The 27,424-nt window shown below is 43.2% G+C and overlaps 1 protein-coding gene across 1 annotated transcript in view; it reads left to right on the forward strand.

Annotated features, from left to right (window-relative positions):
• CDK15 (cyclin dependent kinase 15) overlaps positions 1 to 27,203 on the forward strand; it is a 36,754-nt gene extending 9,551 nt beyond the window's left edge. The window contains exons 6-11 of the mRNA XM_074872257.1: positions 4,518 to 4,611; positions 9,424 to 9,487; positions 16,501 to 16,549; positions 19,169 to 19,308; positions 24,632 to 24,769; positions 27,120 to 27,203. Of these exons, the coding sequence (XP_074728358.1) occupies positions 4,518 to 4,611; positions 9,424 to 9,487; positions 16,501 to 16,549; positions 19,169 to 19,308; positions 24,632 to 24,741 (457 nt within the window). The 3' untranslated portion in view covers positions 24,742 to 24,769; positions 27,120 to 27,203. The remainder of the gene's footprint in view (positions 1 to 4,517; positions 4,612 to 9,423; positions 9,488 to 16,500; positions 16,550 to 19,168; positions 19,309 to 24,631; positions 24,770 to 27,119) is intronic.
• The last annotated feature ends 221 nt before the right edge of the window (positions 27,204 to 27,424 follow it).

A 27,424-nucleotide genomic window follows, 5' to 3' on the forward strand; every position in this document is an offset into this window, starting at 1 on the left:
CATCTGCTGAGTTTGAAGAAGATGCCTGCCTAGCAGATTGGAGGGTTTGTATTAGGCAGATGCTGGTATAAGCCTGGGATGATTTTTTACTGAAAGTCCAAAGCCCTGGCTATGCACAGAAAGCCTGGCATTTCTGCCTGTGCAAAACCAACATCCCCACTACATAACTGCTCTAGTGTAATGAATAGCAACATAGGAGTGGTATACAAAGATCCCATCCAGCACTCTGACCAGCTCTAACAGCACAGTACTCTCAGTCCCACTGAACTACATTCACACTATAGGCACCTTTGTTATAATGCCTCCTTATAATAACAACATTCAAAGTGTTTGCCCTAAAGAAAGATGTCACGCTGAGAGAATAGAGAGTACTTCAGTGAGCTCCATTCAGTAACTTCCTCTAACAAGAGTCATTTATTATCTTGATGTACACTGCATTTAAGTTCAATTTTTGTCTATTAGGAAATAATGTGAATTCACACAGATGTTACTTGTCTATTGGGAAGAAAGGGAAAAAAAAGCCCTATGTCTTTTGGATGCTGCAATTTACATGAAGGCAGGTCAGAATGCCCTTGGTAATGGCATGAGACAGTGGGTGTTAAAGCCTTGGTTTAAAGAAACCAATTATAACAAAATAAAACATTATGGCAATTCATGCATAGTGTGCTTGAGCAGCAATACTGTCAGTGGGAGGCACATGGGAAGTGAATGAGGCCTTGAATAGATGAAGAAAGAGATATAGAAGGAGACTCACTCACTCCTGGACTAACTAGAAAAGCTGCTTTAATCTCTCTGTATCTTTTTTCTCTCTCTTTCCCCCTCACTATCTCTTTAGGACTTTAGAAGATTCAATTAAGGGATTTCAGGGAGACTAACATTTCAGGGAGATTACACTGCATATCAGAAAGACTTTTTCTCTTTTTTTTTTAAACACCAAGTGCTTTATGCACGTGCTGCACTAGTAACTGCTAACATCATTCGTGCCTTAAGTCATGTCTTCTTTTCAGTTAGGCTTTCCCTGTATTGAAACCTTCCATTAAAAAGAATTAAAAAAAAAAAATCACAGGAATCTTCCCAGGTAGATTCATGTAGAACAGGAGTTTAACGTGGACCTGCCAGGCCCACTACAACCTTCTCCTCAGCCTGGTTCGCATTGCCCTGCTATGCCAAACTGGGAGATATAGGCTAAGGGCTCCACTGTACAGACCACACTCAGTGAGGAACAAGAGAAAGGATATATTTCTGGTTCAATATAAAATTGCAATCTCCCAGTACCAGAAGAACTGTGGAGAGGGAACTCTGGGATGCCACAGAGATATCTTAGATCTTAATCCTGATGAAGTCATCTCCACTGTGTGATGTAGCACTGCAGGCTGAGGAGTAAGTGCAGTGTTCAAACCTGCCCCAGGGATTGCAGGCAGATGCCACTGTGCTGTCTGAACCAGCTCTGTTTATGCTCACTAAATATCCCTATAACCAGTTATACCTCTCCTATTACTTTAGCAGTCACTGTCTTGGTTCGCATGCACATCTGGCACATGCTGAAACATCATGTCTAGGCTTCTTCCCGAAAGACCCCTCCCTTTGCCCTAGCTCTTCCCAAGGCAGCTGTATGGGACTGAGATCCTTTGAGAAACTTGTAGACTGGAAGGGGTAAGAGGACCTTGGAAATTAATATCAGAGGGGTAAGAAGGAAAAGGGAAAAAACAAAATAACACTAGGTCTAAATCTTTAGAAATATTTAAAAGTAAATGTTTTTGAATCATCCTTATGAACAGAAGGATCCTCATAATGCTGTCAGAGCAGTAACTGTAAATCCCGTATCTCAGAAGGAAAGTTGAGGTCTCTACTTGAAAGGCTAATGTGATGACTAGCACTAGTTTCCAAAATCCTACTTTAACAGATAGACAAAAATACCTGGGAGAAGAGAGGGGTGCCTATACATCAGTTGTTCTAGATACCTCTGGCCTTTTTTTGTAAAGACAAGCGTATTTCATCTGGAAACAAACAGAGATATAACCAGTCATAATTGCCACTGATGAATCAATACAGTATCAAGCAGGCATTAAAGGCAGCTTGTCGGCTGAGTCTTGCTACAGGAAACACAAAGCCCTTCCTTTCCAGCAGTTGTGGTTACTCTGATAGTTTTGTCTTTATTAGAGACACTAAGGTTTAAAGGCTTCCAGAGGTAATGGGAATAAACAGGGAATATAAAAGAGAGCTCTACCAGAAGGTGCATTTCTAACAACCCACAAGTTGTTCCTCTCCTTAGACTGACAGCTTGCCTATTAGTGAAAAGACTGTTTCATTAGAATTGAATTTTTGAAGTCTTTGCTCATGAGTAATTCTTAGCAAACGCTAGCTGAATCTAGGAAAAATAGTTCCTGCTGTTGCCAGTCTAATGGCCATTTCTAACTAGGATATCAGAACCCAAACGTGGGTGAACATCAGGATCATTTGCTCCAAAAACACATAGAGCTGATTCTCTTCTCCCTACAACTCAATTGCTTTGACCATATACAGTTAAACTTGTGCAATAGAAACAGTGGATTACAGCAGCCCCTGTGGTTGCAAAATAGGGTGAACCATTTGGGCATGTACATCAGCTGTGAAAACAGAGGGTTGGTATGACACTGGTCTCAGTAGAATCAATCTGTGGTCTCCAAAATAATATCTAGTGATGTGGTAGTGCTATGAAACACAAAAAATCTATGTCACAAAAGCTGTGGGTTAAGTTTCATGATGCCTGGATGCTGTAAAAGCATATTAGACAAGCAGGGAGCTAAGCTCACAAGACCCAAGGTTAGGGTATAGGAAGCTAATGGAAAGTGCAGCAGAGATGTTTGTGAAAACAGCATTAGATATGGATCTGCAAACAGGCTTGGCATCACCTGATATGCAAGGATGACCAAAATTAATACCACAGATGAGTTGTATGTCGGGTTTTCAACTGACAACAGCCAGGTGGGAAAAGCATCTACAGTCTTGCAAAAGCAAGGTGCAAGGGGTAACACGGGAGTACAGATGACCAGAAGAGATTACCAGTTGTTGCTCAGCAAGTAAAAATAATACTTTCAGCACCTGTTAGACAAAGCTGGGTTTTCAACATTTGAGCATAAAGGACTCAAATTTGCTATAACCAAAGAAGATTAAGACTGAACCCTGAAAGGTTGGGCTGGGGCTTAGTGAAAAGATGGGAAACCTAGAAAAAGTTTGGAGGAAAAAGATTAAAAAGTAAATGACCAGAGTTTTACCCCATACAATAAGAGATGGAAATAGTTGCAAATAAGTAAGTCTACCCTGACCACAACTATCAGCAAGACTAATCTACCTTAGTAAAATGAAGCATTTTTTGCAGGGTTTAGTATGTTGGGGTTTTTTTAAGCTGGCTGGTTTGCTTTGGCAAAAGTGCAGAGCAGGAGATGGCATAAAAATAAGAATATTTCAACGTGCAGTTGTCACCGAGTTCTTTATGCTGTGAAATCTTGCCCTCAGTTTTCCAGTGAAGAGCTAATTGCTTCTGAAGGAAAAAAATCACTCTAGTGATTAGTGCCTCTGGGTTCTTTCTGTGTCTAATGTATCCTTCAAGCCAATATAGTGTGTAGTAGTTCCCTGTTTATCTTTCCTACTGTTGTCATTCCAGTTTTGCAACTTTTTCTCATGGAAAACAATGTAGTATTCCAGAGACTTCTGCCACAACCATCTTTTTAGATGGGTTTGTTACAGGATAAATTGAAAGAGACCCGAAACAAATTGTTTGGTGCTGGAAAAAAAGATGGTGCTAGTGGGCTTCTTTTCCAAGGGTATCACCTGTCTTGTCTTGCTGGTAAAGGATGGGGGATGTTTTTAGTGGATGGTGCTGATGAGAAAAAGGAGATGGGAACAGACTTGTATGGAACTTTGACTGCTTTATTTTTTTCTAAAATCCTGAAGGGATGTGAATGTGACGTATCTCTGGTCTGCTCCCATTCTATTTGACTTGTCAGCTTTTTAATTCAAGTGTTTCAGTTTGTAGGACTTGGATGAGGTTAATGATACTACATACAACTTGCAACAAGGGACAGTTGCAAGTGCTTAGAACAGTGCTGCAAGACCAGGGATATATAAGATGGCCCTTCCCAAAGGAAACCTTCCTGACTTCCCGCAATCGGTAGGGTTTTTTATAATGCTACATCCTGCCTATTACCATACTGTAGAGGTGTATCAGTCTTCACTGAAGCCTGTATTTATTTACATATGTACAGACCCCCCACATCCTGCTTTGCTTCACACAAACACTCTCACTAGATGACATGAGGTGGGTATACAACACCTATGTATCAGACTGGTACTTTTCAGAGATGAGCTGCAATATATATAGGGTTTACAGCTTATATCAAGATTTCTGCATTTATAAATGAGGATTTCTAAATTTCCATTCCAACAATTATCTCTCTTCCTCTCTCCCCTGCCCATCCCAATAATCATACTGTATATGTTGTGAACATGAATGAGTTAATACCTTGGGTTTCTTGCAGGAGTGCAGGCTGTATATTTGTTGAAATGATCCAGGGCCAGCCAATATTTGCAGGAACTTCTGGTACTCATGAACAGCTGGTGAAGATCTGGGCGGTGAGTAAAATATACCCTGAAATGGGAGAGAAAAAGAATCTGTTGCTCCAGCCCCCTATTTAATTTTAAAGTCCTGAGCATAGGTCCTGTGAATAGCAGAAATAACTTGGTCCAATCTGCCAAGTTCATAGCAGACTTTGTAATCCATTTTATATTTGGCAACTTTCTTACAGACACAGGAGTAAATCAAATGACTTTCCTTTGATGTTTGTCATCTCATCAAAAATTTAAACCCAATTAAAGTGACATCAAATTGAAGAAGGCAAAAAAGGTGTGCAGGTACTACAAATTCTATTCCTTCTTATTAAATCCTTTCCTTACTGTAGGATACAGCACACCATATTCTCACAAAGGAGCTCTAATACTGCTCTTAAACTACCTTGAAAATGGCAAGACCCTGAGGTTTTTCAGAGATCCTTCTTCATTTTAACTTGGAACATTTTGTATCATCCAGTTTATGGTGCAGCCCTAGAGACCGTTTTGGCATAATGGAAAGTGTGAAATTACTTTATAAAGGCAGCAGTGAGTGAGAGTAGACATATTCAGGAGACTCTTAAGCTGTTTTTTCTGCTTGGGAAACTAAAACACAGAGCCACGTCCTTAGTGCGGCTTGGTAGAATTGAGGCAGTTACCAGCGCTAACAGATTCTGTATGTTCCTGACTGCTCATTGCTGACCCTGTTACTGACTCGGCAGGAAGGTCAACCTATAGATTCCTATTGGGTTTTGCTGTAGGTGTCTGCCCTTCCACATCTCCTCCCAGGGATTTACTCTTCCACATAGAGTGTTTCCCAAATGTGGGTTTTCAGAGAAAGTACAGAAACTGAAATTTGGAAAGTGGTGAGAAAGGCCTTTATAGCCTCAACTCTGTGTAAGTCAGATTTTTCCTTCTTAAGCCCTTCATCGAGAAACACTCCTTTCTGGTAGGGTTTTCCTCTCTGCTTTTAGCTAGAATGTGATAAAAGTCAGACAAGTGGGTCCAGTTCTTAGACTTGAGTTCAGGCCATTTAAATAAATGCTGAATTTCTCTTTCGTAGAGAGGGAAAAAAAAATAATTCTTGAGAAAAAAAATTCCATATTTGGCCAATTAACAGGGTTCAAAGCCAGGGCGGAGTGTGAATGAAGGGTATCCTTCCACTTACAGCTCTGAAATCTCTGGATACATTTCCTGTGGTTTTGCAGTTGGAGGGTTATAGCCCTATCGTCATTTCTCTGGTATTATAACTAATACCGTGATTAATAGGATTTGTGCTATAGAAGGCAAAAAAAAACTTATTTAAAAATCATGAGGAATCTTTAAGAGCCATGAAATAATTAGTGCCTTTCACAGAAGGTTTTATGTTATTATACAGTCTGGAATGAAGCTTTGTGTTAGGCCAAGATTTCAAAGCTCCTTAGAGGCTTTCGATGCCTAACTTGAGATATTTTGCTGAATGTGAGGTTCAGAATGGGGATTCCTACTGTTTTCTAATAGTCAGTTCCTTTCATGTACTAATAATAGAGGCACCCTGCACTGGTTTAGAGACCATCTGCATTTGTGCGCATGAGTCTATATCACCCAGCATGCTTATCTCCATGTAGGACTGTTGGTTCAAACACTGTATAGATATATGGCTGGAAAATCCCCGTTCTGTGAAATGTGTTTGTCCTGTTGAATCATCAGGGCTGACAGGCTGTCATTTCACCAACATTTCTTCTAGAGGCAACTGCCACCTTAAGCAGTCTCCATCCCCCATCTCTATCGCCGGCTGCTCATTCCTGCTCCTGTGTCACTGCTCACATGTGGGGCTACCTGAACTGGGGAACCTATAACTTGGTTTTCTCCCTGGGTTTCTCTAAGTGAGAACAGTTTATTTACCCAGTTCATCATCTGGCTGCAGAGACAGTAACACTAATGACCAGTAGTACTCCCGAAGGGATGACACAGGAGCAGGACCAGGACCAAATGGGAAGGGGACAAAGGGGGAGGAGCTACTTAGGCCGACAGTGCTAGTTATGGAAGTATGGCCTCAGTGAATGCGAACTGCAGTGTTTCCAGTTCTCTCATGGCATGGAGAGTAAGCAAACCTGACAAACTTAAGATAAATCAGATTTCAAGAGATCAGGCATAGGTTTTGTATTCAGAAACTCCATCTTATTAATATTGTGCTGAGAAGGACTTCATGTGGGCTGGACTAGGCTGCAGCATGCCACCAGTGTGCTTCTGTGGTTGAGCCAAACATGTGACAAGTGCCAAATAAATGACTACAAGGCTTCTCTACATAAAACATAAAATATAACTCCCCAACAAAACTAAGAAAAATCAGCTAGGTTGATTCCTTCAGCTGGTTCATCACAGGAGAAGCAAGCAGTTACAGACCAGAGAGAGAGGACAATGATTTACACCAACTTAAAGTGCTTGCTGAAATATGGGCATTGTAAGTTTATTTCTGGCTGAAACTATGCCTCTTCCAAAGTGGACAGAACTGAGCTGCACCAAGACCTTTCACTACAGTAAAAAGCGCCTGCTTGGAGAAGCATGGCAGAGTAGCAAGTATAGAGAAGCTGTTTTGCTTTGGCTGATGGCATGGACCAGAGAGTTAACAGCTAGATTTAGGGTGGATACACAACAGAAAACAATCCCCAGAGTGTAATTAATTTAATATAACTCATTGTCTGATTTGGCTAGGAGTCTCACTAAAGGTCCAGAGGGAATAAAGAGGGAAAAAAAAAACACAAAAAACCCACCTGGCTTATTGCCTTGGAAATTCAAAAATAGATCTAAATTCATGGGTTGGAATAGCATCTTTTGTAAAGAAATGATTCAGAAAAGATAAATTTAAAGCCATATTCACATGGCATTCAGTGATTGGTGCTCTGAATGCTTTCATACCTCAAATCAGCTAAATTTAAGTGTTTGTTGAAAATCTTATGTAGCAAAGTACAAATAACTATTTTCTTGAATTCTTCACCGAGGAGAGGCAGAATGCTAGGCTGACCCTGGAGAGTATGATTTTACTATACACTGAACTTCTCCAGCTCACTCTGATGTCTTTAGGATTGATGCCTGATGGCTCACAAGAAACCTTGAAGAATGAGGGCCCAGATGAAGGCAGGGATGGCACTTCAGAACACACACCTGGATTTTCAATGCAGAATATTTTAGAGGTTTTGCTGTGGCTTCCTGGAAAGCTAAGAGGGTAGCAAAAGAGAGCAAATTCTGGATTCAGGTTCAGATTCTAACTATCTCTTTCCTGTGCACAGAGAGTTTGCTTTGGGCAGACCTGCCCTACTTACATGATACACACACCGGTCAAGAATGCATCCTCATCCAGAGTTGTCAAATTATCCTCAGTGTGAGCCACCTTCTAACATCCTCACATGGCTGAACACTGCAAGACACCTTCTCTTTGGGGAGCTTTCAAGCTTCCAAGACTGATGTTACAGGTGACCAGAGACAAGGGTCCCACCCCTTGGTCTTTGCTGTAGCAGGCTGAGTCCATAAGCACTTTGGAAATGGACCACAGCAAGCCACCCTAATTTGCTTTCCCCCCACAGACCACCATGTTAATATATGCCAGCTGTGAGATGCTGTCCCTGCTTATGGCTGTCGTCTCCAGGTAGCTGTACTTGTCCTCACAGCTGTTTACCAACTGTGAGAAAAGCAATCGCCTACCAGATGCATAACAACTGCAACAACAAGGCTTTATATTTTTTTCTTCTTGTATGTATTTTTTTACTGATGTCTGTTTTCTTGCAAACTTATCACAAGTTTCTGAGGCCAAGTCCCCCATGTCATATATCTCTGCTTTCATTTTAAGGAAAAGGAGTTGTCTATCACATGTGAAGTGTAGCTAATGTGAGACAAATCTAATGTTGGAGAAGAGAAAGTCAATAAAAAGAAATGGCAATTTTCATGTTAAAATTCCATCATTTTTTAAGGAAATCGATAATTTGGGGGTTGTCTGGATGATAAGCTTTGAATGTTTGGAGTTAGCAGTACTGATTTATAATATTGTATCACATGCTGTGAACTCTTCGTAAATATGTGGCTTTACCTCTTTAGCACAACTCATCCATATCAATAGTCACAATGCACTTTGTATGCAGTAAGTAATAATAATAACACTAAACATCTGCAACTGGCACAGAAATACAGATATGCTTGATCTCACACATTTCAGCAACTAAAATGAGGTTGGAGGAGGCTTTACTGGCCCAGACTTTGCTCAGTGAGGACCTACTTCTGAAGCCCACAATTCACAATAAAGGCTAAAGACACTGCTGAAGCTCTGGACCTGTCAGGATGAGACACTGGACTGTTTTCTACCACCTGCCAGTAGACCTATCTGACAGCTTTTCTTTTTCACTTCAGAATAGCAGGGGTTTCTATCACAGCTCACAGCCTGTGCTGCCGCTGAGCATATTGGCTGCTGCCAGTGCAAGTGGGCAGAATAAGTCCCCAGTGGAGCTCTGGCACAGGAGGACACCTTCAGTGGTAAAAGGGGCTCAACAGTGTAACCCCTGGGCTGACAAAAACATGCAGGAGTAGCACCTGGCAGTGAAGCTGTATATGCCTTCACTGATGTTCCTGGCAGCAACAACATTCAGTCTCAGCAGGACCCTTTCTGCTATAAAATCAAGTGCCGAAATATCAGTGTCCTTTATGCACAGTGGTAGATCCAGCACCAGCCAGGGCAGTGTGAATCTGTGCTGGTTTACAGTAAGGGCCAGTCTCTCTCCATCGAGACCAATTCCTGCAGCTCCACACCAAGGCAGAGTACTAGCAGACGGAGATTATTGCTCTTCTCACTGTCTTTCTCCTTTTGCACAGGTATTGGGGGTCCCAACTGAGGACACCTGGCCAGGACTTTCCAAGCTCCCCAACTATAACCCAGGTAGGATTTAACTCACAAGAATGCCAACTTTTTCTCTGAGTCACTAGCCACTCAATTTTTGGGTCAGCAATTCTCATTATGAAAAAATCTGTGCTTCAGTGTTACTAAATCCTTTGAGCTACTTATGATGGCCTAGTATACAAGCAAAGGTACCTGTGTGGCAAAGTTGCCTCACTGAGCGCTTTATATGTTAGGCTGATGGAAGATTTCATTGCTGCAAGTGATGACAATGTAGCCTCCAATCCTCAGTGCAAAGGACTGATGCTCCTGGTTTAGACTGGAAAAGCTAACAGGTACCTGGAGACACAGTTTATCTGAACTCTCCTTATTTTAATGGACATTGGTTTGGGGGCCTTTAAACCTCAGTTTTAAAGGTCACTGTCCCTGATTTTGATGTGGGCAAGGTGAGAAATCTGTGTGATTTATAAAGCTGGCTTCTTTTATTTCCACATGGGCTGGTAGAGAAGCCTGTGTCCTGGACTTCAAAGGGCCAGTTGTCTCTTATTTTGATGTGGGCAGGTTGAGAAGTATGCTTTGAAAAGCTAGCTCAGTCACTCTCCCTCTCCCTCCCTCTCTCTCTCTCTCTTTCTCTCTTTCTCTTTTTGTTTAATGTTTTCTCTTGGGAAAATATATTCAAGTGTCAGTGAGAGGGAAATGATGAGCACTGATTCTCAGTCTCTCAGCAGGATCATTCTGTAAGAGAAATATAAAAGTGAAATATTAAAAACCCTAGAATGTGAAATCCACCCATCTACAATCTACCCATTCTCTCTCACTTGTACCCTAAGAGAGTGATGGGGGGAGCCTGTCTATCTGGAAGGGGGTAAGAAAGAGCAGGGGGGAGAGGAGGAGGGAGAAGACGTGCTTTGAGCAAGAGGTTTACAGGTTTAGTAGAGCATAGTAACATCTTTTCAAAGAAGTGGGTGTTGCCCTGTGACCCAGTCCAAGATGCCCCTCCTTTGATTCTGGTGCATGAACACTAAACAGCCCCCATTTTCACATGGTAGCCACGATTGGCTGAACAATAACCTGGTCTCACAGTCGAAAGGACTGGAATCCTTCACACAATTAGCTGAGACACATTAATCAAACCAGCGTGAAATGGGAATGTGTCGCTGTCCACAGCAAGTTTAATTTGGATAGGGAGCAAGCACAGAGCAGACAGCTGGAGGAAACACTTTCTTCTGTTAAATTGTTGAAGGCTTGCTTGGCTGGGCAGTCTACAAGTTGGGAAGGGTAGTCTAGGAGGAAAGAAATGCTCATGTGTGGACAAACTGATTACAGAGAAATTTTTTTATGCCAATCATCTGCTCATACAAGGCCAAAAACCTTCAGCAATGATTAGATATCCCAATGCTATATAGAGGGACAATCTAAAAGTGCAAACATTAAGGCTATGCTAGCAAAGAAACTAGACAACAGAGAATGTGTGAGGGCCCAGAATTGCCCTGAGTGGTGACTCCCGCTTAGCTCTAATTTGAGTAGCAGTGCTGTCCTCTGCTGCTGTGGAGGGTGCCAGTGGCAGGGCTGGGAGGAGAGGGCAGGCACCTAGGCAGCATGGAAATAGCTCCGGTAAAGACAAGTCTAGTAATCATAAGCAGTTTTCAAATCTCAGTTGCTTTCAGGCTTCATAGAAGCCTGAAATGGACTTCAGCGGGGCAGAATCGACCAGTGTTGTGCTGTGATCCTGTGATGCTGGTGCCTTTTGTGGCTGGAGTTAGAGGACAGCTTCATGTGGGAGCATCCCACCATGCTAGCAAACACGTGGGAGAGGGGTGCTGAGCCAGTGTTTGGGGCAATAGCTGTGCCAGCTGGAGAGGCAGCATCCCTTTCCCCTCCTCAGAGCCTACCTAAGGGGCTCTGAGCTGCTCCAGCCACGTACTGGAACCAAGCACTTGGCTCACACCTGGATTATACAAACCAGTCTGGGTAGAAGGAGGTTAGTCATATAAGGTTGGACTATTCGCCCTAGTCATGAACTAAATCATGTCAGTTTTTGATGGGGCTGCTGGTAAGAAGGCAAATTAGTCTCTTTATTTAAAGCTATTTGCCATTCACATGCTCCTGTGCACTTCCCCTCTCTTCCCTGAAGCACAAATGCTGTTTCCCCCCCAAAAGGACATGCTCAGCCCAAGTGGAAGCTGTGCAGTCTGCGTGAGAAAACCTTCTCTCTTGAGGTTATTTCCAGCCGTGCGAATCTCAGTGCCTGGGATGGTTCAGATAAGCAAACAAACTTTGGAGCGCTTCCCCAAATCTGATGGCTTGAATGCTTTTAGCTAGTCCTATTGATGTTCGCAGTGAGTGCAGGCAGCAAACAAACAAACAGGTTCCTGCCCGAGGCAAGGAACAAACACGGGCAAAACAAAGCACTGAGGTGTGATCCTATTCTCATTGAAGTTGATGGCAAAACTCCCACTGGATTCAGGAGTGTAGGCTCAGCCCCAGACTGAGGTTGTTACTGGAAGGGTTCCTGGGCCAGGTGGGTTAGTAGGAATCTTTGAAATGAAAGCTGAAAACCTTTAGATGTTTTCCTGTCACTACTGTGGGCTTGAGCACATCCTGCTGCAGAGTCTGAAGAGGAGATACAGCATGGGCTGTGGGGTCTGTGAGCCAGGGACAGGCAGGGCAGCTGGAGGAAGACGAGCTCCCCTGCCCCCTCCCTCTATGGGCAACTGGCAAGGGATGAAATGTGCAAAGGAGTATTTAAGCACCCTATGCCCTGCCTTGTTGCATGAAGAAGTTCAGAAATAGGTCTCATGCCCATTGCCTACAGTTTGCCAAAATCTCAACCTGTGCATCACCCCAGGTGAACAGGAAGGATGGGTGAGCAACTCTTCTGTGGCCAGCTCGTGATCTTGCTCCCTCTCTGCAGGAGGGACACTTGGGGTAGGGAATTACATGCAGCCATGGGGCCTGAGAGCACAGTTTTAACTCAGCCCTGGCTTGAGAACCAGTTCCTGCAGAACATGAAGAGCTGGGAGAGCTCCTGCCCCATGTCTCAGCCCGTTCACTGGCCCTCTCCCTGGCTCCCCAGGCTTAGGAGCCCTGCCCATAGTGACAAGGCTTTGCCCTGTGTTTGTTCATTTGTTCTGTTCCCCTCATTTTGCTTCCCCTGAAAGAGGCAGTTGTAGCTCTGTTAACACTATTTTTGAAAGCTCTCATGCTGTGTGAGCTCAAATCCTTGCATTAATCTACTGCTGTGTTCATTTCACTGCGCTGAAAAGCAGGGAGTTTAAATCCCCTCTAAACACCATTGGTGACACCAGAAGGCCAGTGTTTTGATCCAGCCCCATTAATGGTTACAAGTTTGAATCTAGACAGCAGGGGTCAAGGGCAGGAAAGGATTAGGAATCACAGCCCATGACATGAAGCTAGTGCTTTTGCCAAACTGGGAATATGGAGTGCCGGATGTACTGAGTTGGTTTTTGTTTCCTTTTTCTGACATTCGGATTCCAAAGAGTGGGCAACAGTGCTTATTTGTTTATAACATGATGAACTCACTACAAGTGAGCTTGAGTGCTTGATTTATCACACAGGCTGACTAATGAAGTTTCCTATGGCAGGTAGTATCATCCCACTTAGTAGACACAGGTTTACACTGGGGTCTTTCAGAACCAGCAATGACTTTTAAATTACGCCTAGTTTTTCACGTGTCTGCAGGCTTTGCTAAACTGAATGAGATTTAGAATCTTTCCAGAGTCAGCTTCTGCTCCCTAGTAGATTTTTAGAATCTTTAGTAGATTTGCGTTTCCAAAATGTCACCAGCAGATGGAGGCAACAAGCAGCAGGCTCTGAAATGCAAACTTCAAATGACATTTTTGAGAATGCAGATGAAGTCTGCACTCCGACTGCATTTTTTCCCCCGTTTTTTTAAATCTCACTTTTTATGCTGATGCCTCATTTAACAAATGGGATGGTTGGAAACGGAATTCTAAAAGGATAAAATTTTTATTGTCATAATAAACTGCATGTGGCTTTGATCCCAAAGGGAAGAGCAGCACTGTAACTAATGTGCAGTATCTGCTGGCCAGGCTGTAGGGAAACTTCCTATCTGTCTGGTGCTGGGCACAGAATTCAGTTTCCAGCCTGCCACACAGACAGAGCTCTGCCTCTGTCCTGCAGCCACAGAGATTTCACTAATGAGATAAATTTTCTCTGTGAGCCTGCAACCCCAGCGCCTTCATCCAGCAGCACTTGGCATCCTCTTTCTCTCTCTTCATCAATTAGGAAAGTTTAACTTTTGTCCTCTGGCTTGCTTGCCTCATTATCAGTTCATTAGCCACTTCCACCTGGGTTTTCATATAGGAAGGTATTTCCTCATTAGCACACACTGCCTTGCATACTGATAGAAAATAACAAACCCAAGGGCTACCTACTCGTATTGTTAAAAAAGCCAATCAGCCCTACACGATCCCATCATTTTATGTCTGTGTCATCATTGTAAGACAATTAAATCAGTAGTTCATCCACTTTTTGGAATGATATCCAAATATTCTATATCTCTTACCTTTAAGGAGTAGCTGTTTAAGATGTTTTACAATTTTAGATTGGTCTTAATCTTACAGTAGGGAAAATATTTACTGCTTTGTTCTTACCCTGCTCGATACAATGGGGCCTCGGCATTCTCTAAGGGTTTGTCTACATGGGGTCAGTCAGGAGATTAATCTGAACTGATTTAAAGTGGATTAGTTAACTGCATTAAATCCTTGAGCAGAGACACACTGTTTTCTTACCCATATCTTCCATTTATAATCAAAGCTCTGTATACTCAAAGTGGCAAGTTTGGCAGTCCTCACTCAAGCAGAATTCTCCACTGAGAGATGTGTTTGGACAGGGACAGCAGTAGTTGGCTCACTGGGTCTTACACTACCCCTTGTAGATAATTATTAATCTCCATGTTATATAAATGCTAAATTTAAGTCAAGAGGCTTGCTTGAGACAGTGAAGACTATAATTCAGGTATTCTTCCCAGTTCCCAGTAAGCAAAATGATACTTCTATCTGTAAGGTAAAGAAAACCCTATTTCCTTTTTGAAATGTTAATCCTGAAAATGCACTCTACAAAAACAAAGTGACATTTTACTTCAGTATCATTGAAATATTTTGCCTTGCTGTTATCAACTGAACGTGCATTTTTTTATGTTAAACTCATCAAAGAATAATAATGTTAAAAGATTTCAGTAAAGTTCGATATTTAAGTCATATTGACATTTTTATTAAATATTAAAGGAAATTGATATACTGTCATGGAATGTTTCCATCTCACAAATAAATTTTTCTGGCAGAAAGTTACAACATCTGAAAGGTTTTGGCCAGCTCTGTGGAGAGGTAAAAATTTCTACCTCATACAAAAAAATCTTATGCCTTTCCAAACCATTTTTTAAATTGTTTTTTTTCTATTCTGCCTGGAAACTTTACATCTTTACTCGATATGGACAATTTATTTCTACACTTTTATTACAGTTGAGGGGGCAAAATGAAGGAAAGAGGATCCAGAGAAAATGTTATTTGTGATCCAAAAGGAACATTCTGCCAGAGTTAATCTCAGTGACTGATTTGGGAAGGGGCTAGTCAAGATACTAATATATAGCTTTAATATATTGGTGATAATTCCAGTGCTCTGGCATTCATTCAGTCATGAATCCCATCCCAGATTGTATTGCCATTTACTGCTTTAGCAATTACCTTAGTATTTGGGTGTAAAACAGTTCAATTGTGAACTGTTACTTACCCTGTGATAGACAGGTTTAACAACCTCCTTGCCTGGCTTAATGGTGAAAGATTGCTGCTGGAAAGGTTACTTGCTGAAAGTTCAGTCTTTTGCACTTTTTCAAATTGTCCCTGCATCAAGTCAGACACTGAGTGACTGAGCCCCTGGGCCTGGCACTCTGGAAATGGCCACGCATGGGAAGGCGGAGGGTACTTCTGCTTTGCCTGCGGCCAGCAGCTTCTGTCCCTGAATGATGTGGTTGGTGGCTTCCAGGCAGGAAGGGAGGGCAGATGCTCTCAGAAGGTGCAGCATAAGCCCCAGCCGAGCTCTGAGTCTACTGGCAACAGACCAGTGGCGCTTGCCTCCTGGTGGTCTCACTGCCGTGGGAAATGCTTGTCTGGCTAGGCTGGAAGAGAGGTCTACACCACCCTTCCTCCTCTCCTTTCCATGGCTAGAGCACCGTTCATAGCTGTCAGAAATGGTGCTCAGGAAAATGTAGCTGAGTAGAAATTACAGCCTTTCTGATGCAAGAAAATGTCTCTGTTGATCAGCTCTAAGGGGAAATCTTCCAGGCTTAAGCCATTCATTCATATCTAAGCCTGAGAAAATTCATGCTTTGTAAGAAAACATTTGAGGAATGTATTCCTCTACATTTTTGACAATGTTTAGAAATGTGTCCTGGAAAAAAGGCAACAACAACACAGCCTTCCCAAAACTGCAAACTCTGCAAAGTTCCAGTCTGGTAGAGATGTTTGAATCAGTAAGTACAAAGCCTGCATGAAAATGGTTAACTTTGGTAAACAACAAACTTAGTGAGGGATTGACAGCAAGAGCGGTGGGCAAGAAGAGAATGGAACCCAAGTGCCTTTGCTGGATCCCCAGTCTTTGTGCCAGATCCACACAGAAAAGCCCCATGTGCCCACAGGGCAGCCCCTTGGTAAGACAAGACAATTTCTGGGGATTCGGGCCTGCAAACCTCTTTCTGCATCCTTCGTGTGAAGGCTTTAGGGACTGATACTGCTTTTATTGAACTCAAAAGCTAAGACTCGCACTGTAACAGAAGGAGGCCCAAGGCCTATATTCACAGATGTATGAAAGGAAAGGGTTACAGAACTGGAACAGCCTTATTAACATCAATGCCGGTATTCAAGTCCTATAGGAATAATGTATATTTATAAATACTAAGATGACAGATTCTATAGGGCCCTTTGAAATTCTGAGGACACGTTTTTTGTAAGGGCTCAAAGAATGTTTTTTTGGCTTGATTTTCATTTAATCCTGTGATTGCATATTACACTTTCTAGAACTGGTTGCTTCCAGGAGACCTCAGAGACTCCGAGTCATCTGTGACAGGTAAGCTACCTATAACGGCAATGTCAAAATCGCCTCTGGGTTTATTTGTTTCTTTATGCAATCATTTAACTTGAAATGAGCTCTTTTGGCAAGCTCAGGAAGAGCAGGGTGGCTCTGTAGTAACAAGCAGATCTAACGTCAGTTAAGCAACTGATTTCCAGAGATTGCAGTAGAGGTAGGCACATAGTGGGTTTATTATTCTCAGAGGACTAGTGATTATTCTCAGATAAGCAGTGATTCAATGACATTATAAGCAGCTTTTTGCAGGGCACAGTTCGATTCAGAAGGTCATACTTTCCCAGGCTCTCTTGCCCAGACTGAAGACAGACTTTGCACTGTCCCAATTTTCATTTCTGGAAACAGACTGTAGGAATGTTGCTCAACAGTGGTAAGGAAGATGTGCTAGGACAGCATTTTCACGAGACAATGAAATAATCTTGTAATTAGTTAGGAGGGGAAAAATCCCATTCTTCAGTGGCCAAAAGCTATGAGACTAGGGCCATGGTCACATACCTCGGCTTGACCAGGCACAGCAACACCACCCAATCACTCCATAGTGTGCTAAGAGAAGGGAGTATTTTTCAAGCATATATACGTACACACACACACACACACACACACATATAATGTATATATGTATCAGTGAAAGAAATTTATAATCAGGCAAAGTGCCCTAACCTACCTCAGAGAGTCATTAAAATTGAATCCTCCCCCAATCAGTATTTTGAGGCACACAACAGGCTTTATAGATATGTAGGAAAAGACTAGACAGGATTTGTTCTCAGGATTGTGTTCATGCACAGGTCAAGAATCAAATATTCTTTGAGGATGTAAACACATGTTTCATCGCTGCTGTTTATTATCTGTTCGGCTCATTGCTTGGGATCCAGCCCTCGTTGGAGGGAAGTGTGCTGCCCTTCAGAGCTGGGTTTCCCAGATGCTGTTCTGAATAGCTGAACAAACATGCTGAAGTTTTCAGCAGAGCACAGGTTGCTGAAATGCCAGCCATTGTCACGCACATCTTCAGAAACACACAAAGCTCAGCATGTCCCAGACCCTGATAACACAGGTCCTGGAACAGAACAAATCCTCTCTCAGTCTGAACAAAGAAATAACTATATTCATTGCAACTCTGCTGTATTGCTCCTCTGCTTTTTGGCCATATCCCCTTGACAGGCCCTGTTACAGCCCCATACCAATGGGCTGGCCCAGCGCCTCTGCGGCAGAGCTCTGGCAGCTCCAACTCTGTGTTAGAGTCCTCATGCTGCTATGGCCGAACGGCTGCTTTGGCATGCTTGGCTCTTGAGAAGGAAAGAGCTGCTTCATACAGACCGTTCAGCCATGACTGTCCATGGCCAATTAAGAAATCAAAGGGGAGCTCTGTGCAGAGCTCAGCCACCACCAGAAAGCCTGAGCCATGGTGGGAAGCACTGAACCACACTGCTGCCCAGTATGGGAGCCTGCAGCAGCAGGGACCGAGAGGGCAGAAGGTCTCCAGTAAGTCCCTGCCATGGCAGGGGCAGCCTGTGGTGCAGCTCTAGCGAGCAACCTCAGGCTGGATGCTTTGGCTCCCTGTCCCGTCTCTGCTCCCCAATGCAGCAGGGGCTCAAACCGTTTTGCTGGAGGTGAAAATTCAGCAATTACCTATCACAGTGAGGCCAGATACCTTTCATAAATCTATTTCTCGGGATACATCTCTCTCTATGTGTTTTTTCCCTTCTCTTTTTTTTACATTTTATCTCCTCAAAACAAAAATATCAGCACGTCAAATGTCCTGTGTAGGGAGGGGGAATGCAGGGACAGGAGGATCCCGGAGCCTGAGGTCACTTGGAGGGGAAGCACTGGTGGGGACCAACGGAGGAAGCACAACAGGCCATGCTCTGATGGGCCTCCTGAAGCTGAAACATGATCAGAACAAACAAACAAAGTAAAAGCTGTAAAACTAAATTACTATTTTTATTTGTTTCCTTGTTGGTTTGTTTTCACTCTTCCACTTCCTTGTCCCCAGCTGTGTGCTCCAGAAAGAGCCACTTGGCATTGGTATTTGCTGGGCATGGAGCGTGTGTGTATTATATCTATTTTAAGCACGCAGCCTGAGAAACAGATTCATCTCCATGAATCCCCAACACATTTTACAACCAGCTGCACTACTGGTACTAGAGTAGGAAAAGGGGAAATGGTATTTTCTTTAGTTTTTTAGTTTTGACCTCTGGTCTGCTCAGCGTGCCAGTCAGGTTATTTTGTGTACCTGCATTGTCACTGTAAACTGGTAACACCAGTGTCTGATACTCCAGTTAGGACATGTAAAACATAGTCTCCCCAGCAGCATTTTCCCTTTTACCTGTAACCTTCTTTTTACAAAATAACAACTTATTTTCAAAATTCCTTTGAAAACATGAGTTTGAGCTGAAATCCTGGATGCATATACTCCAACACAATCAAACTCACATGGAAAAGCAAATGTCCTGGAAAGCTATATAGCTGGGGTGGGTTTATCCAGCTCCCCTGTGTCCCTCCACTATCTCTGCCTCAAGCTCTGAGAAGGGCTGGGTCAAGTTCTGGTTCCAGCTTTCTGGCTTATGCTTATCTCCTATGCTATTTTTTCTCCTGTTTTCCTAGGCTGAGCAGGGTGCCAGCAGCAGAGGATTTGGCCTCCAGGATGCTTACAGCCTTTCCTCGAGGTCGGATCTCTGCGCAAGATGCGCTTCTTCATGGCTTCTTCAGCCCTCTGCCTCCTCAGCTCTATCAGGTTCCTGCTGGTAAGTTAACTCCAAATTTCATCTTACCAAAAAAGAGCTACTTCACATGCTATTTATTACGAGTTTCTTCTGTACTTTGAAAGTCTCTGCCATTCACCCAGACATCTCTTTTTTGCCTGCCCTCCCTCCCCACTCCCGCATGCTGCAAAGTTTTCATCCCATTGCAAGTCTGACAGCTTGTTTTTCTGTTTTCTTCCACTTCACCACAGTGTTAATACTAAAAGGGGACCTGGATGGGCTGCTACCATGGTTCATTTACAAAGCAGAGGTGTATATGCTTTGACAGGTCGTTTCTCCCCCATTCTGTAACCCCAGGGCCCAGGGCTTTGCCTCACACTGTGTATTCAGTGTAACTCATATGCTGGTCCCTCCTGATGTCCTGAATTCCCAGCTGCTCAGCATGATGTGCTAGCCCCAATTCCCTTGGACTGCTCCTCCTGCTCCCTTTTGATGTTCAGAGACAACAGCTGTTCCTTGTACCCCATCGCACCAGTTCTCCCTCAGTTTTACCTGCTTTATTTTCTTCTTCCTTTGCTCCCTTCTCTTAAGAACACAGCTGCATACACACAGATCTGCCTCTCCTGCCCTGAGCTGACAATAAATACAGGGTCTCTCAAGCTACAGGTTCTGTTCCTCACTAGGAAAAGCTCTCTCCTATCAGGCAACAGGCCAGAGAGCCCTTGCATTCCCTGTTGCCTCCTGGGCACCCACTGCACTAGTTAGTTTGGTGGGTTTTTTTAAGATAGGGGCAATTAAGAAGAAGCCTTCTTAGACTGTGTTGTCAAGCTACTTGAAAACCTAATTTCTGGCTCCTGCGACACATCCCAAGTGAAGGAGCAGCCAACTAGCGTCTCTCCCAAACCGCTGCCCTTCAGAAGGTGCTCTGTGTGTGTATGTGCATGAGTGAGAGACATCTGCATTCCTTTTCTGTTCACCCAGCCACAGAGCACAAATCTACTTTGACACTTTTAGAAAAATGAAAAGATGGAATCTCGCAGGAGCCTGCCTGTGCCGGGGGGGTAGGAGGGGAGCACACACAGCAGGAGGGAAGTTGACTTTTCTTTATACATATAGGGTTTTTTCCATGCAGAGTTTAAATTATGCCTGATAAAAGGAGTTTCGTGGATGTTTCAGTTCTTTCAAACCCTCCTGGCTTCCTCCCAATTAAATGAGGTTTGTCAAAGCCACAGGGCTCTGCTGCTGCCGGAGAGGCGGACAAGCACTTCCCGCAGTGACATCTCCAATCCCCAAGGGAGAAGATGAAAGTGTCAGTGCCAAGAGAGAGAGAGAGAGTGTGGAAAAAAACAGGTACAGAGACAGACACTGAGAGAGAAAGGGAGAGAGTGAGGGGAAATAGAAGGAATGAGAAAACAGATTGGCATAATGTGTCAATCTCTCTGACATGCTGCCAGAAAGGGGATAGATTCATTTCACCTGGGTTTATGCACCATCCCGTATTTATTATCTTCCATATTGCGGCGAGAAGTACCTTGTGGACAGGAAACTGCATGGCGTTATCATAGCAACCGATGTGTTGGGAACAGAATCAAAGTGCACAGGGCTGAAACAAGTACAGTATGATCATGCAACACCATATTCATGAGTGACTCATTAAGCCTGTAAAAATTAGGCAATTCTGAATAATTCCCCATGTAGCCATCCCTATTGCCATAATGGTGCAAGACACTTGTTCTCTTGTGTCACTTTGGCATCACGCTATTCTAGAATTTGACTGTATCTTTTTAAAATTCTTGTTGCTATGATAACACAGAGCAGATTTTAAATATATTCTGTTGCCACTTTGTTCTGGAGGATGCTGACTATTAGTCCCCATCCTCTGAAGGAGAAAGTTAAAGCAGAAGGGCAAAGAATGAGCTGGAGATGAAAGGTGAAAGGAGGAGGGGGTTGATCCAAAGGTGTGTGAGAGAGTAAGATGGAAACAACATTTGAAAAAATAACAGGTTCCCATAAGAAATTATTTTCTATTTTTATGAAATAATTGTATCCATAACTGTCCTTTTTATAAGTTGCTATGACAAGCTGGAAGCTGGAGGATGTTTTTCAAAGGTCAATTCCTGGGAAAAAATAATTGGAGAAATCAATGTTTCAAAGATAAGTACCCCTCCAAATAGCATGTTTCTCATTCCTGAGGGGAATGGTAATGGCTAGAGGCTGGCTGCTGCACGTGGGAAGAGTTAGAGGGAGCATGGGGCTCTTTGCTTCCTGGTGGTCAGCTCCTGCAGAGGGGAACAGGTTGCTGTTGCTTATGCTCATCTGGATACAAAGTGCTAGAAAAAAAAGAGTAGCCCATGCTGTAAGAGAGGAGGACTCTCTGTCACCTGAGTGGGGCTGGTCCACTGATGGGCTTCTCCTACAGCTGCTCGCTCCTGTGCCTCTAGCACTAGAAGGAGCTGCTAGGCCTAGGTTCAAACCCCACTCATCGTCTTGATGGTCTTAATTCTACACATGCCACCAGCACCTCTGGATATAGCAACAGAGGAGAGGAGCAGGGCATTCTCCATCTTTCTTCCACTGTGGCTAGTAGCCTAAGGGGTGGCAATGATGACCTTTTGTAAAACTGGAGCATTTGCTGTCCTTTTTCTGGCCTAAGCCAATCCTGAGACAATTATCTTTGTGCAGTACAGCCCTGCACTGCAGCAGCTCTGACAAAACTTCAGTCTAACCCTTTGCCACCTGCTAAAGCAGAATGTTTTCTGTCCAATTAATCACTCCTGGAAGAAAGATGAGATCCCTGAATCAAGAAAGCATGAGCTGTGATCTCAACTCAGTGTCAGTCCTGAAGTGCAAAGGGTCTTCTGAGAAGGTATCTCACTCTGCTGTGAGACAGGTCAGATACAGTAACAACTGAAGCTTATTATTCTTAGTTATAGATTTGGTTTATTTTCCCTCTCTTTTGCCCTCGGATGCTTTAGAGCAGGCTTGCAAGCAGGGAGGGTGAGCAGTGGGATTTGGGGTTAGCACCAGTGTGCTCCCAAGAAAAGCTCTGGCTGAACAGCCCAGGCACATGGGCCAGGCAGGCTTGAGCTGGCACCTCAGATCCTGTCCCCACCGGACTGATGTCCAGGCTCAGTATAGACCTTTCTCACAGTTCAGGAGACATTTGACCTTGGGCATACCATCTGCATAGCAGTTAGTCATCAAGTCCAATTTGTGCCCCACGAGAAGGATTGCGTGTTGCATGGATGATCCTGGCTTTGACTAGGAGGGACTTGCTCCTTTTGGGTACAGTTGGTCTCTGTTATGTCCCCCCAGCAGTTCAAAACCAGTGTGCCTGGTGGTGATGACGCTGTACTGTTTCTCCTAGAACAGCCCGCTATTCAGCTTTTCAGAGACAAGGAGGAGGAGGGAGGCTTGATGTCGACAAAGCACTGTCATTTTAATGCCTGTCGCATCTAAACTAATGCAAAGCAAGCGTAGGCAATGAGGAGGTTAAGGCTGCAAGCCATTGCTTACCAAAAATCCCCTTACTGTTGGGATTAGCCAGTGCTGGTAGATGTTATCACAGGGCATGTATAAAGAAGAGCTGGCTTTCATGGACATCTTGTTTGGGTTGGCTAGTTTCCCTAGATTCTCCTACATAGCTAAAAGGTTTATATAGTCACTTATATTTTTTTACCTCTGTGCTATGCCACCTCTGTATACAGTAATTGGGTATCCTTCATTGTGTATCAGATACAGACACCTAGAAAGTGAAGTTCCCACCAGGAGTATGAATCTGGTTTATAATATGTCTTAATAAGGAAATAAACCAAATCTGGGGTTGAGCAGCAAATCAGCTGACACTCCTGAACCAGGTGCAGTCTCTTCTGTGAGGTGATAAAGCAAATCTTCAAGGAACTCAGGAAAAACACCGCTCACTTCACCTGGCCTGATGTCCACAGTGGTGGAAGGTCTGCTTGTGTAAATACTGAGGATTTGTATTCTGTCATTAAGCCACCAACCTAGGAAAGAGCCATTGCAACATCACAGCAGATGCATGCCAAGGGCACAGGCCTCTGGGGTTGTTGCCCTGCTTAAGCTCTTCCCTGGGCTCTGGCCTGGAGCAGACATCCTGCTGGCAGGTGCTGGGCCCTGTTTAGGAGCACAAGGCAGAGAGGAAGATGGGAAAAGGAGGAAGGTTTCCTTTGCTCACTCCCCAGCTCATGCTCTTGCAAAAGCACAACTGGCGCAAAGTTTGGCCCACATGACTTGTGAAAACAAAGTTCTACAGACATGGATCAAATGCTTTGACTCCCATTGATCTCAGGCCAGAGAATCTCTATAAAGGTCTTACTGTTCAGGGAGATGAACTGCTCTTGGGGGGGGAGTGCTGTTAATACCCTTCATGGAGGCAGATGCTATTGCATCAGAGGTTAGCAGATGTTTTTCTGTATTTTGTCTAATTGCAAGTTATATCTGAGGTTTCTTTAACTTCCATTTTCCCTGTAACACTCTTAAATGCAAATCTAAGAAGATTTAGTTGTCTTGTTTGCTGTGAAAGACATCCAGACTGGAACTCCCATGTAGTCGTTTCCCATCCTCAGGTGCACTTCTGCTTTCACCCAGTTAACAGTAGAAAAGAGCAAGTGGGGATATAGTGATCAGATTTCTAAGGCACAAAAGTTAAAGCTAAGTTTGAGATTGTGACAGCAAGCAACCATGAGCCTAAGAACTCAATTAGCCTGAAAGACAACTATCTCATTATCTTTCCTAAAATGATATAAATACATAAGAATATAAAAATTTAAAATAAACTCTCTCTCTATTGACTGTCTAGATGACTGAATTTCACTGCTCAATTTCTTTAAACACCCACTTTAGTATTTATTTATTCTAAGTGTGAAGCAGCTACGATAATTAGACTGTCAGATTTGGTAAGTTAATGAGGAGTCACTGGAGTGGAAGGTTTTGCATTTGTGAGATTGCTGAAGGAGAGAAGCTCCGTGCCTTCGCTCTATCTCTTTTTTCTTTTTCTTTTTTCTCCCTCTGCTGGGTGGGAAGGAGAGAGCTTGGCAGTGCGTAGATCCATTTGAATCCTTTTGATTAGCGGGTTGCATTCCTACCACTGTTCTACCAAATAGTATTTTGCTGGTTGCTCCAAGAAAAAGAAAAAAGAAAAGAAACCATAGATGAGATTTCTAGAGAAGGGTGCCTAGATTAAAGAAATAATTTTCCAAAAAAATCAGAAGAAATGGAGCTGTGAGAAATAGGATTCTGAATTAGTTTATATTGTGGCTAATGTCACAGGAGAGCATTAGGAAAGTAGCACAGTGAAGGAAAAGGACCATTTTGCAGCTTTCTCTTTAACCTGATTTTTCCCCAGAACAATCTGTGCTCACAGTTCCAGGAGTGAGACTGCAACCTGAAATCTGTGACCTGTTTGCTTCTTACCGAAAAGGCCAGCTCTCAGGAGGTTCAAGCAAGTTTTGGTAGAAAGCAGGGATGATTGACTAATTCTTGGGTAAGTGCATTGTTGCCACTATCAAAGCTGCTGCCCTCATCCTTAGCACATTAATTCCTTTGTGTATTGAAGGTGGGAAAACAGAACTGATACCGAGGGCTGGATGACCATATCCCAGGCTGAGGACAAAGTGGGAAATCTCACATTCAGACAGAAGAGATCAGCAAGCCAATAGTCCCCAACGCGCAATGCTTAGTGGTATCACGGGAGGTTTGGGTTTGTCATATTCCCAAGTCTCAGACCAGTGCCCTTTCCTCTGATGCCTCCCCAGTCAAAATATTGCTTCATTTCCCCATTGCTTAAATTAACCAAATTGCTTTGTTTGCCTTTGTCCTTGTCTATTGAGTTCACATTTTAGGGTTACTTGTTTTGATTTCACATGCAATGGAACCTGAGCAGAGCTAGGCAAAATCTCCTTAGCTCGTAACATCCTTGGGTTTAATTAATCACTATTTTAATATGACACACCTCAAAATGATGCTTCAGCATCACTGTATTTAATCTCCTTTTTGTTACAGAATACCATAAGACCACTTAAAATCACTGTTATTGACAGAAATTACCAGAGAATACCCTTTTATTATATCCTTTCTCCTTGTTTAGATCGTGCATTTGTTAACAGCATGTGTCCAGTCAGTGTCACCAGCTGCGTCTGTGCTTGCAGGGCAGACATGGAAACTGATCTTGAGGCCAAATTAGTTTGACTGTCTTATTGTCTGCCAAACCAAGACGCAACCTAGCTGTGATAGCAGGGCAAACCTCAGCTACCCGTCTGTGCTTTCAAATGCATGTAGATGGCATGTACCTGTTACAGGATCAGGCCCCAGCACTCAGTGCTTGGTCTCACAGCCTCTCTCTACCTCATCTGCCCTCATGTAGACAACAGCTGGCAGATAGGACAGCCTCCAGTGCTTTCAAGAAGGACCTGACACTGCCAGCCCTGTGACCAGATTGGATTTTGGAGGCAGCCTGAATACATTGCCTGCTCACCTGCTCAGCTAAGTGCAGACAGGGCGGCTGTTCCCTCTCTGTGATCAGAGGGGAGCTAATCCTGCCAAAAAAGCTGGTTGTCAGTTCCACTAAGGTTTCTGGGACAACTCACTTGAGCAGGGCACTCATGCTTCAGTGTTCAGTGAACTTGGATTTGGCCAGTTTTAACTGATTTTGAGAGTATTTCACAAATACATAATTTAAAATAGTGAAACCATGAAAATAGTAGGAGATACTCTTAAACATGTTCTTCTTTTTTTTTTTTTTTGTTATATTAACCTGGCCTCACACAGATTGTGTCCCTTTTTTTAAACTGCTTCCAAAACATACTAAGCAAGCTTAAATGTCAACTCAAGTTTTCTTCTGCACTTCATTACTGGAAAACATTCTATAAGTGAAAGTGTTCATATTATTAATTCTCTTTTTTAAAAAGGCATCTGGATTCAGACATGCAAGCAAGGTTATAAATGAAACAGTAATTTTTTTGTCACTTTAATAGGCTACCAATGGAAAGCAGGGGGTTCTGTATGCTTTTTTAAATCTAATCGGAGGTAGATAGGCATCTAAAGCACAACAGCATCAAGCTGGCACATGAGAGAATGGAATTTCCTGGGAACATAATGAAACTGGCCAGCCTTCCTTCACTGGCCAACCTGAGTTAAGTTACAAAAATAGACAAAACCAAAAAGCTAAACATACCAGGTTCAATCATGAATCCATGGGCCCTGAGCAACACAACAAGGGACAAAACATCATCACAGCCTCCTCCTTGTTCTCCTTCTGGTTTCAGGAAGGGAAGAGATAGTGCCAGGCATCTATCCCAGGGTGATACACGCTCCATGCCAACACTCCATCCATTTTCTACCCTATTCCGCCCCTTTCCCTCTACCTGCTGAGGAGGAACGTATGGATCATTGGAATCTGCTTCCATTCTCATGCTGCCTCTTAAAATGCAGATAAATAATGCAGTGCCTCTTATATGTATGTGCTACTGTACTAGCTAAGTGTAGTTGAATCTACAGGAAGATTAGAGCTTGTTTTAAATCAACTGTTAACAAGTAGAGTAACTGAAGTCACTAGCCCTGCAGAATATTTGTAATTAGGATTTATTTTTCCTTTTGATTCAGGACTTAGGCCATGGATTTTTATCCTAACAGAATTCCTTTGCAACAGGGGCAGATTTTACCCTCCATTACACCAAGAACCTTTGAAATAACTCTTGATATTGACAAAATGAAGCAAAATCTTTGAGAGTATAAAACAAAGGCAAAGTTTGGTTGGTGGGGGGAGGTATTTTTAAAAATCACCTTTCAGTAGAAGAGAATGAAATTGTGCAGATGTCCTGCCTTTTGTTTTTCAGAAAGCAATGTCAGAAAGATTGACTTGGCCACGAAGATGTAACAACACAGTCTGGACACTGGACTTGCAGAATAAACTCAGCCATGTGTCACTTAATAGAGAGATCCCTGGACCAGAAGATGGATGTACAAACAGGACAGATGGGGACTGACAATTGAAAGAATGTAGAGGCTGATCCAAGGCTTACAGAGACCTGTCATTCCTGGGGTTTGCCTACAATCTCTTTCAACAAAAGAGCTCCTGAGGGAAGGAGGGGATTAGTCAAAAGTTGAGTGAAGTCTCCAGGGAAGATGGTTTCTTGGATAA

This window comes from Strix uralensis, chromosome 6 (assembly GCF_047716275.1).
Source record: "Strix uralensis isolate ZFMK-TIS-50842 chromosome 6, bStrUra1, whole genome shotgun sequence".
NCBI classification, from domain to species: domain Eukaryota; kingdom Metazoa; phylum Chordata; class Aves; order Strigiformes; family Strigidae; genus Strix; species Strix uralensis.